At 65.2% G+C, this 10690-nt stretch overlaps 2 protein-coding genes across 4 annotated transcripts; one reads left to right on the forward strand and one right to left on the reverse strand.

The window, feature by feature from the left end:
• Positions 1 to 43: 43 nt before the first annotated feature.
• TMEM198 (transmembrane protein 198) lies at positions 44 to 7280 on the reverse strand. 3 transcript variants are annotated; one of them, XM_051848030.2, is made up of 6 exons: positions 6481 to 7280; positions 5397 to 5628; positions 4972 to 5108; positions 2165 to 2740; positions 1182 to 1384; positions 44 to 879 (listed from the first exon to the last, which is right to left on the reverse strand). In XM_051848030.2, the coding sequence occupies exons 3-6, from the start codon at positions 5012 to 5014 to the stop codon at positions 742 to 744; spliced, it is 960 nt and encodes a 319-aa protein (XP_051703990.1). In that variant the 5' UTR covers positions 5015 to 5108; positions 5397 to 5628; positions 6481 to 7280; the 3' UTR covers positions 44 to 741. The 3 variants fall into 3 exon arrangements, with proteins under 3 accessions (XP_051703990.1, XP_051703989.1, NP_001164955.1); XM_051848029.2 differs by having other exon boundaries at positions 4904 to 5108; positions 6481 to 7277; NM_001171484.1 differs by lacking the exons at positions 5397 to 5628; positions 6481 to 7280 and having other exon boundaries at positions 742 to 879; positions 4904 to 5069.
• Positions 6208 to 10236, forward strand: CHPF (chondroitin polymerizing factor). The gene is given in 4 exon segments (NM_001171483.1): positions 6208 to 6521; positions 7476 to 8049; positions 8503 to 8682; positions 8977 to 10236. Coding segments are annotated over 4 exon segments (2328 nt in total).
• Positions 10237 to 10690: the final 454 nt, after the last annotated feature.

Consider the following 10690-nt stretch of genomic DNA (forward strand, 5'->3'; position numbering starts at 1 on the left):
GCGTGCCAGCCGCCGCCGACCATCACTCTTGGCAGAGGCCACGCAGTTTGGCACGTTTATAAAAGATGTCCAAGAGGGCTGGGGGAGGGGAGACAGAAGCATGAGGTGTCCAGGGTGGTGTGACAGACACCAGACATGCACCATGCATTCAGAGCCCCCTTCCCTCCACCCTCCCCCGCCCAGCCCAGGGCAGCACCCCCCAGCCCCTTCCCCGGCCGCTGCCCTCCGGCTGGTGGCTTTGCAGAGGCCAGGGGACCAGGGTGAGGGCTGTGGCTGTTTGCCCCACTGCCGAGAGTGGGAACCCTTGGAGGAGTCTGGCTGCGAGGCAGAGCAGTGCGGAGGAAGGCAGGCCTCCTCCACGTGGACATGCAGGAGATTGGCCAGCTCTGGAGAAGCCTAAGGCAAGGGTCCCAGAGTCCCCTCCAAGCCTACCCCCTACACCTGCGCACACACACACACACACACACACGCGCGCGACACACTCACAACCCTGAGCACACCCCAGTGGGGCTCACACCCCGAGTCCCTAGGAGCCCCTCGGGAGCTTGGCAGCAGGGGGCCTTCCATCAGGCCAGGCCCAGCCCCCAAGACAGAGCCTCCTCCGAGTGGCCGGGTCGGCCCTCCCCAGAGAGTGGAGAGAGACAGCCACCGCCCGCAGGGCCAGGCAGGCTGGGTGCTGGGCACTCGGCCTCCCCAGGCCGGGAGAGCTGGTGGCTGCAGAGTCCTGGCGGCGGGATGCAGCTACGCCCGCACCGGGGGCCCTGAGCAGGCTGTCAGCGGCCCCGGTGACCCATACTCATAGTCCGCATCGGTGGGCGAGGCCAGGAAGGAGCTCAGGGAGCTCCCCGTCTGCCGGTCCCGGAAGCTCTGGATGTAGCTCTGTGGGGGAGGAATACAGGTGTGAGAGCCCCCACTGCAGACGCCCACGCGAAAAGCCAGCTCCCACCAGCTTGGCCCGGACCCCCGCCCTCACCACCCTGCCGGGGGCACCTCTGCCCCAGTCCTGGAGCTGGGCCCATCAGGCCCACGGGCAAGGGTTCTGGTGGATGCCTGGACGGACACTCTAGCTTCTAGACAAGGCCCGCCCCTGGGTCCGCACCCCCCTCCCACTCCTCCGCCTTTGAGGGTGGGCGTGGCTTTGCTCCTCCTCCAACGGGGCGGGCGTGGCTCCAAGCGCTCACCGGGGAGAGGACGTCTCCATTGAAGCGCTTGACGGGTACTGGCCTGCGCCGGTACGCAGGGTCTGGGGGCCCAGGCCTGGGAGGAGCCCGGGTGCCTCTGGGGGGAGCCCGAGGGGGTCTCTTCTTGCGCCGCTTCTCCTTGCGCTCTTCCTGCTGCCGGATCCGCATCAGCTGCACGCGGCGGCGCTGCCGGCTGATGACCACTGCGGAGGGAGGGGCAGAGGAGGGGGCTCAGAGGCCCTCGCTCCGCCTTCCCACCTGGGCCCTGCCCGTCTCCTGCCCCGCCCCCCAGGGTGGGATCCCCACAGCTGTTATCCCTCACCCAGTCCGGAGCCATGGGTGACTCTCCTAGGCCACGGCCCTGCTTCCTCCCGGAATCCCCGCCCCACACTTGCCTCCCTCCAGCGCTTTCCACACTCAGCGGCAGAACGAGCGCCCCAGACACTAGGTCAGATCATTGCCTCCCCTGACTTGAAACCCTCCGATGACATTGCATCAAAAACACGATGGGTCTGTCTCCATATCTCACCTCCCACCTTCCAAACAAGCCAAGCTCGTTTCTTCTCTGGGCCCTTTCCTCTTCTCCAGCTCTTAAATCCTTTGGGTCTCTGTTTAACATGTCACCTCCTCCAGGCAGCCTTCCTTGACCACCCTGACTAGAACAGCCTCCATAGGGTCATTCATTCATATAACTCTGTGCACCTCCTTCATGGCACTCTGCACAGCTGGAATCATCTGGTCTGTTTGCCTGTCTGATTGCACCCACCCCAGCTGTACATCCCTAAGGACAGGGGTCTTTTCTCTGCTGTACCCCCAGTGCCTGGAATGGGGTTGGCCCAGAGCTGATGGCTCACACGTTGTTGTGGGGTGAAGGATGGCACAGGGGCCCTGACCTCCCATGCCTTCTGCCGCTGGCGTGCACGGCTTCTGCCCCCAGCCCTCAGTCACAGCCCCCCTCTCACCCCTGGCCCTTGCCCGCTCACCTTCGGTGTGGGAGTCCCTCTCAGCCGTCACCCGCCACTGCACCAGAACGCCCAGCAGGCTGAGCAGGGGCCACAGCGCCAGCAGGGCCCAGCTCCGCCAGCACAGAGGGGGCACGGCGGCGGCCCGCAGTCGCTCCACCACGTAGCGCCCCAGCAGCAGCAGCTCGGCAAAGTAGTCAGCGGCGGTGGCGATGAGCGCAGCACCAGTCACGGCGGTGGCCAGGGTGGTGAGTGGGCGGGGCCAGCGCAGCGTGAGCAGGGCGCAGAGCAGGCCGCCCCCCAGCAGCAGCCCCAGGGGGCCCCACACGGAGCCCGGCTGGTAGTAGGGCGCCGAGCCCAGCAGGGCGGCAGCGGCGAGCAGCAGGCCGAGAAGCAGCCCCACCAGGAAGAGGCCCACGCTGCGCACCAGCATGGCCACCAGCCCGCAGAGCAGCCCGATGCCCAGCGCGATGCCCGCGCTCGCCCCGGCGCTCAGCTGCGTCTCCAGCACCCGCTCTCGGTAGCACAGCAGGAAGATGACGACGGAGCCGAACAGCAACCCAGTGAGGAAGAGCACCGCCTTGAAGCAGCGGTAACCTGGAGGGGAACAGGGGCTGGTGAGGGGCTGGGAGGAGGTCCCTGGGCGGGAGGAAGGGACCCCCGCTGGGGTCACGGGGGGGAGCCCGAGATAGAGACGCTAAGATCAGGGAGTCGGCGGTCAGTGGGGTCCTGAGGACATCAGCGATGGACCCGCTGGGTCAGGGCAATCGGACAGGCATCGGGCTCACCGGCAAAAGAGTCACCATTGAGAAAATGAGCTGGGGGTCTCTGGAAGTTGGGGGTCTTTGATGGCCAGGGCAGTCTGAGATCACTGCCGTCCAGAGTGAATCAGCAATGGGGCACCGGGGGTCTCCGGGTCCCAGGAGTCAGGGAAGCGGGTCATTGGGACGGCAGGGGGCTGAGCAGCAGTGACTGGGGCATCCGGGAGGCACTGTACAGAAAGCTTTTCCAAAGTCAGAGTCTGAGAGATGGCGGTCACACGGGTTCAGGAGGATCAGGCCTTCGAGGGGCCACAGGGCTTTGGAAATGAGGCATCGCCTGGGGTCTCAGAGAAGCCGGGATGTCGGGGAAGAGTCCGGGCAGGTCGGGGGAGTGGCGGAAGTGGAGTCGTTGAGAGCAGAACAGGGTGTCTGAGGGCAGTATCACAGAGGCCAGGGAAATGGGGTCATCAAGATGTCAGCGTGGGGAGGGGCCATCAGATGATGGAGTCCTGGAGCCCAGGGAGCAGAGCTGGGCTCACAGAGGGGCGCAGTGGGTGGAAGATGATGAGGGAGCTACAAGTCATTAGGGCTGTTGAAGTGTCAGAACTCAGGGTTACAGGGAAAGCAGTGGCTGTGGGGCTTCCAGAAAAAAGCAGAGTAGACGAGTATACCACCTGCAGGCCCATTAACCGGGCCTGCAGGGGGAGGGAGGTGTAGATCCTGAACAGCTGGGAAGATGGAAGTCAGAGATGGGGATCGAAGGGTCAAAGACAGTGAAGAGGAGATTCCGCTCCTGGCATGAGGGGAGTAAAAATCCAGGAGGTTCTGGGCCACAGAGAGGAGGAGGCTGGGAGTGGAGGCATTGCAGAGGGGCAGGGTGCTGGGAACCCGGGACAGGGATACAGGGCTGCACCAAGCGCCGGGCAGAGGGCAGAGGGGCTGCATGTGGCTAGCAGAAGTGAGAGGACACAGACTCCCTGGAGGCCCGGAGTGCATCCTGCACCCTTGCGGGGGTACTGTGTCCTACCCACTCTGCAGCTAGTCAGCCCAGAGTCTGGGGGTGGAAAGGACTGTCTGGCTCCCATCCCTGTCTGCCCACCCGTTCCAGGAGGAGGGATGGAGGGGGCAGAGCACAAGTCTTGCCCCATTTCTGCCTGGTCTAAAACCCAAACTTCTCAGCCTCCTTTGCCTGCGCCGGTTCTGATCCACAGTCCTCCTACCACAGGCTTCCCTTGGACCCCCAGTCCGTGGCACCCACTGTCCTCTCTGAAGTTCAGTTAACGCTTTCTGTAGAACCACTGACCACTCATTCCAGGCTCCCACTAGTCCATGTGACACCTTTGTGCAAATTAGAGAAAGGGAAAGCAGCCTGGACTGTGAGTAGAGCACAAGCCAGATTTCAACCCCCTCTTGCCCATACAACTGAGCTTTCTTGTGCAGTACTCATCCTGTACAACTGTTCACAGCCTGCCTGATTGCTCCAGCCTGCCTGGTAGGGAATCTCTGTGTGTGTGGCTGCCACCCGGCCCACTCTGGCCCATGTCACAGGTGTCACTGTTTCAGGAGTCTCTCCCCACCAGACAATATGCCCTGTGGTAAGGGATCAGGCTTAATGACTCTCCTGAGAATTGTCAGTGCCTTCTTAGAGTAATGATTCAAACAAATCTTTAAAAATTGCTTCTACTTAGCACCTACTAATTCTTCTAACGACCTAATGTAAGACAAATGTCATTGTCCCCACTGTTCAGATGAGAAAACTGAGGCTCAGGTTACTATGCCCAAGGCATTACAGTTAGTAAAGTGCAAAGCCAAGTTCAAACTCAAGTGTGTCCAATTCAAAAACCTGTGTTCTCTAGAGTCTAGAAGACTTACAAACGCTGTGGGATGAAAGACAGAAAAGCAAGTCGCTCACAGTGGTGGTAGTGGGTTCTGGAAAAGAGTGGAAGAGGGCAGAGAAAGAACTTGGGAAAACAAGTGAGGGATGAGCCGGGGATCTCACCGAAGAAGCAGTAGACGACTCCAAACAAACAGCACATGATGCAGACGAGGGCCGGCAGCGCCTGGTACCTGCGCTCCAGGGGATGTTCACAAGGCGCACCCCAGAAGGCATCGTCTGGCTCGGGGGGGAGCAGCTGGAATCGCAGTGTCGCCGCAGTGCCCGGCATAGTGCTGGGAAGCCAGAGGGGTCACCCTCCCAGGTCCACCTGACAGACAAGGAGCTGGGGTCAAGGAGGAGTCCCGGGCTCCCACCAGGATGGGAGTGGGAGTGGGAGAGCTCAGCAAGGACACGGTGGACAAAGGAGTGGTGCCCACACCATGCGGCTCGGGGAGCAAAGACAAAGGGAAGCCAGAGTGCCCGGCTGGAGGGGCTGGCACGAAGTTAAAAGGGGGACCGGGGGCGGGCGGGACGAGGGCGGCCGCGCTGCGGTGCGAAGGAGGCAGCCAGGAGAGCCGTCTGTGGGAGGCTGGATCTGGCATTGTCCAAGATCTACCTGCGCTGGAGGCGACCTGAGCTTCTGAGCCAAAGCGGCCGAGCGGGCGCCGGAGGGGCCGGGGTCGCGGGGCGCCAGAGGCTCCCACTGACTGAGGTCCTGGGAAAGTCCGTCGTTTGGGGCAGGGGGCTGCTGGGCCGCGGAGCCCGGTCTCTGCGCGGCGCCGTCGCCGCTCCACCTCCAACACCGCCTGGCACTCCAGTCCCGCGGCGTCCGGGCACTCGGACCGGGCCTGGGAAAGGGAGAGGAGCAGGAGCAAGGGCTCGGGCTGCCCCAGAGCCGCGGCCCCATGCCCTGAGCCCGCCCGAGGCCTCTGGTGCTGATGGACAGCTCCGGCCGCGGCTCCTGACGTCACTCAGGGCGCACCACCGGCAGGGGAGGGCTGCCTCTGACGTCACCCGGGACGCACCAACCGGCGGGGGGAGGCGGGCGACTCCGCCCCCCGGCGTCTCCCTCTCGCACGCTGAGGAGGGGGCACTTCCGGGGGTCCTTCCCCTTTAACCTCCCCCCTCTCCGCCCTCTCCGGTAGCCGGAGCCGGAGACCCCGCCCCTGGGGGCGGGGCCCTCGCAGTGACACGTCGGACAGCAGCGGCGGCGGCCGAGCTCCGGCGCCAAGCGCAGCCGGAGGAGCCCCGGAGCGCGGCGCGCGGGATTCGGCCCCGGCCGCGGGCTCCGCTCGGCGGGGAGGGAGCGGGCCCGCCCGCTGGGCCCGGGCCCTCCGGATCCGCCCCCTCCCCGGGCCCGCCCCCTCGGAGCCTCCTCGGGCTGCTGTGGGGCTGCGCGGGGGCCGGGGGCCCGCGGTCCGGACGCCATGCGGGCATCCCTGCTGCTGTCGGTGCTGCGGCCCGCAGGGCCCGTCGCCGTGGGCATCTCCCTGGGCTTCACGCTGAGCCTGCTCAGCGTCACCTGGGTGGAGGAGCCCTGCGGCCCGGGGCCGCCCCAGCCCGGAGACTCTGAGCTGCCGCCGCGCGGCAACACCAACGCTGCTCGCCGGCCCAACTCGGTGCAGCCCGGAGCGGAGCGCGACAGGCCCGGGGCCGGCGCCGGCGCCGGGGAGAACTGGGAGCCGCGTGTCCTGCCTTACCGCCCCGCACAGCCCGGCCAGGCCGCCAAAAAGGCCGTCAGGTAGCGATCGGCTGCGCCGGCCCCAGCCCCTGGGCACCGGTCGGGACGAGCGCGCGCGCGCGCGCGCACGTTCGCGGGGGAGGCCGCCGGGGCCGGGTTAGGCTCCGGAAGGAAGGGGCTGGACGGCCAGGAAGTCTTTGGGCCCCGATAGCTTCCTATGGCCCTGCTTTCCCGGGAGCGGCGGGGCTGCTCGGAGGCCCTCAGTGGGCCCCGGTTCACCCAGGACTGAACTTGTCCGCCTCTGTCCTAAACCCGCTCCACCCCAGGGGACCCCAGGGATCCTCTTAGCTCCCAGCTCGGTTCTTGGGGCTGGAGAAATGGCTGTACCCCGAGTGAGTGCTTAGAGAGAGGGAAGGGGAAGGGAGAGAATTAAGATTTGCCTGTCCCTGTATCTCTACCTGGGTGGGTTATCAGGGCCGCCTGGGAGTAAGATGGAGGAAGGAGGGTGTGCCGTCCTGTGAACTTCTCTGCCTCTGAATTCCAGTAATTTCTCCAAAGTAACACTGAGTTCAGATTCCAGTCCCGGGACTTACTTGCAGGATTGTTCGTGGGACCCCTCACCCCCCAAGCCCCAGCTTGCCGCTCCTCCAAATACCCGGAGGGCCCCTCTATGCCTAAGGGCCTTTAGTGTAGAAATTACCGCATACGTGGGTTGCCAATCACCTGGCTAAGTGCTTTCAATAGATACAATCAGGCCCATTGTACAGATGGCTCAAGGAGAATAAGGACCTTCCTACCAAGTAATGAAACCAGGAAGCAGGCGCATCATTTGCAAACGCAGCCCTGTGTTTCACGTAAACCCTCATGACCCCTGGAAGAAAGTTACCATTCTTGTCCCGCTTATAGGTGATGAAACAGACGCAGGGAAGACCTGACCTGCTGGAGCCTGCGTGCACCGACTCCCGCCTGTCCCCATGGTCTTTTTGGTAACTTTGTGCCAATCTCCTCCTCCAGGACCCGTTACATCAGCACGGAGTTGGGCATTAGGCAGAGGCTGCTCGTGGCAGTACTGACCTCACAGGCCACGTTGCCCACGCTGGGCGTGGCTGTGAACCGCACTCTGGGGCATCGACTGGAGCGTGTGGTGTTCCTGACGGGCGCGCGGGGCCGCCGCACCCCACCGGGCATGGCCGTGGTGACACTGGGGGAGGAGCGGCCCATCGGGCACCTGCACCTGGCGCTGCGCCACCTGCTGGAACAGCACGGCGATGACTTTGACTGGTTCTTCCTAGTCCCTGACACCACCTACACCGAGGCACACGGACTGGCACGCCTCGCCGGCCGCCTCAGCCTGGCCACCGCTGCCCACCTCTATCTGGGCCGGCCCCAGGAGTTCATCGGTGGAGAGCCCACCCCAGGCCGCTACTGCCACGGCGGCTTTGGTGTGATGCTGTCGCGCACCCTGCTGCAGCAGCTGCGCCCCCACCTGGAAGGCTGCCGCAATGACATCGTCAGCGCCCGCCCGGATGAGTGGCTGGGACGCTGCATCTTGGATGCCACCGGAGTGGGCTGCACTGGTGACCAAGAGGTAGGAGCAGTGGCGTCTCCAGCGTGAGCTTTCTCACTGCGCCCTGGGAAGCTAAGGGGTGGCAGAGACACAAGCCTAGGGTTCCATGCCAGGCCCGTCACTGCCTCTCCCTGTCACCTTGGATAAATGACTTAAATCTCCTGTGCTCCAGCCTCGGACTGGTGGGAATCACCATGGCTCAGGGTTGCTATAAGGATTAGGGAAAACAAGGCAACCTTGAGCAAGTGGGTGTTGAGTGGCGGCTATTATTTTGCTGAGGCCCTCTGAGACAGGTCTCTGCCCATTTCACAGACGAGCTAGCAGAGGCTTGCTCTGGGCCACGCAGGCTCAGTACCAGACAAGGCAGATTTCATCCCACAGAAGGCTGACTGCATGTCCCCAGGATGACCGTGAGGTTGGGGGAGGGGATCTTGTCATTCTTCCCATCACAACCCATTCCCTTGCTCTCCGCAGGGGGTGCACTATAGCTACCTGGAGCTGAGCCCTGGGGAGCCCGTACAGGAAGGAGACCCTCGATTCCGCAGTGCCCTGACAGCCCACCCGGTTCGTGACCCCGTGCACATGTACCAGCTGCACAAGGCTTTTGCCCGGGCTGAGCTGGAGCGCACCTACCAGGAGATCCGGGAGCTGCAGGTACCTCTGGGGCTGGGGGGGCGGAGGGACGGGTTGGGAGGGAGCAAGTCTGAGAGGTGTGGGAGATCCCTGGGGACCTGCCTCCCAGCCTGTCTGCTCCCCCCTCGAGGAGCCGTGAGAAGCCCCTCCCCTCCCCCTTTTACCTCTTAGGCATCCTCTGTTCAGGGGACAACAGCTGGGGGCGCTGTGTGGGCAGCCGTGGTCGCCGAGGGGCGCCTGCTGCCTCCCCGGCCCCTGGCTGTGTGCTGGCCCCAGTGGCCTCGGCCTTGCTCACCGCCTCTTTTCTCCGCCCAGTGGGAGATCCAAAACACCAGCCGCCTGGCCGCTGACCGGGAGCGGGCCACCGCCTGGCCCGTGGGGATCCCGGCGCCCTCGCGGCCGGCGTCCCGCTTCGAGGTGCTGCGCTGGGACTACTTCACGGAGCAGCACGCCTTCTCCTGTGCCGACGGCTCGCCCCGCTGCCCGCTGCGTGGGGCCGATCGGGCGGATGTGGCCGACGTACTGGGAGCCGCCCTGGAGGAGCTCAACCGCCGCTACCACCCGGCCCTGCGGCTCCAGAAGCAGCAGCTGGTGAACGGCTACCGGCGCTTTGACCCGGCGCGGGGTATGGAGTACACGCTGGACTTGCAGCTGGAGGCGCTCACCCCGCAGGGCGGCCGCCGGCCCCTCACCCGCCGGGTGCAGCTGCTCCGGCCCCTGAGCCGTGTGGAGATCTTGCCCGTGCCCTACGTCACCGAGGCCTCACGCCTCACCGTGCTGCTGCCTCTGGCCGCGGCGGAGCGTGACCTGGCCGCCGGCTTCCTGGAGGCCTTCGCCACGGCGGCCCTGGAGCCCGGGGACGCCGCAGCCCTGACCCTGCTGCTGCTGTACGAGCCCCGCCAGGCTCAGCGTGCCGCGCACTCGGACGTCTTCGCACCCGTCAAGGCCCAGGTGGCTGAGCTGGAGCGGCGATTCCCCGGCGCGCGGGTGCCCTGGCTCAGCGTGCAGACGGCCGTGCCTGCCCCCCTGCGCCTCATGGATCTCCTCTCCAAGAAGCACCCGCTGGACACACTGTTCCTGCTGGCCGGGCCGGACACGGTGCTCACCCCCGACTTCCTGAACCGCTGTCGCATGCACGCCATCTCTGGCTGGCAGGCCTTCTTCCCCATGCACTTCCAGGCCTTCCACCCGGCCGTAGCCCCGCCTCAGGGGCCGGGGCCGCCCGAGCTGGGCCGGGACACAGGTCACTTCGACCGCCAAGCGGCCAGCGAGGCCTGCTTCTACAACTCTGACTACGTGGCGGCCCGTGGGCGGCTGGCAGCCGCCGCGGAGCAGGAGGAGGAGGAGCTACTGGAGAGCCTGGACGTGTACGAGCTGTTCCTGCGCTACTCCAGCCTGCACGTGCTGCGGGCCGTGGAGCCGGCACTGCTGCAGCACTACCGCGCCCAGACGTGCAGCGCGCGGCTCAGCGAGGACCTGTACCACCGCTGCCGCCAGAGCGTGCTGGAGGGCCTGGGCTCGCGCACCCAGCTGGCCATGCTACTCTTCGAACAAGAGCAGGGCCACAGCACCTGACCCGCCCAGGGCCCCTGCGCCCTGGCCTAGCCGCACCCCACCCTGCTCCTCTCCCACAACCAAGGGCCCCCCTGCCAGCCCCTGGGACACGGCTGGCTGCAGCCTCAGGCCCCAGCACAGCCACGGGTCCCTCTCTCTGGCTCTGCAGGTCCGGGGCTCAGGACAAACCTTGGGGCAGGTACTCCCAGAGCCACCCCATCGGTGCCCCAAGTCCGGTCTCCCCGCCCCCCGCCCCCTTGACGCTGCTGATTCGGGCTGTGGCCTCTGTATTTATGCAGTACCTTCTGCTTGACGCCAGCCCTGCTGCCTGGGGGCCGGCCCTGGGGGCTGGGCTGCAGACGAGATGTTGGAGAAGGGGGAGCTGACAGAAGAGGGTGGGGCATCCCCCAACTTCTCGCTTCTGGACCCCGATGAAGCTCCCCCCCTTTAATAAACTGGCTCAGTGTGGACTTGT

Source organism: Oryctolagus cuniculus, chromosome 3, assembly GCF_964237555.1.
Source record: "Oryctolagus cuniculus chromosome 3, mOryCun1.1, whole genome shotgun sequence".
NCBI classification, from domain to species: Eukaryota; Metazoa; Chordata; class Mammalia; order Lagomorpha; family Leporidae; genus Oryctolagus; species Oryctolagus cuniculus.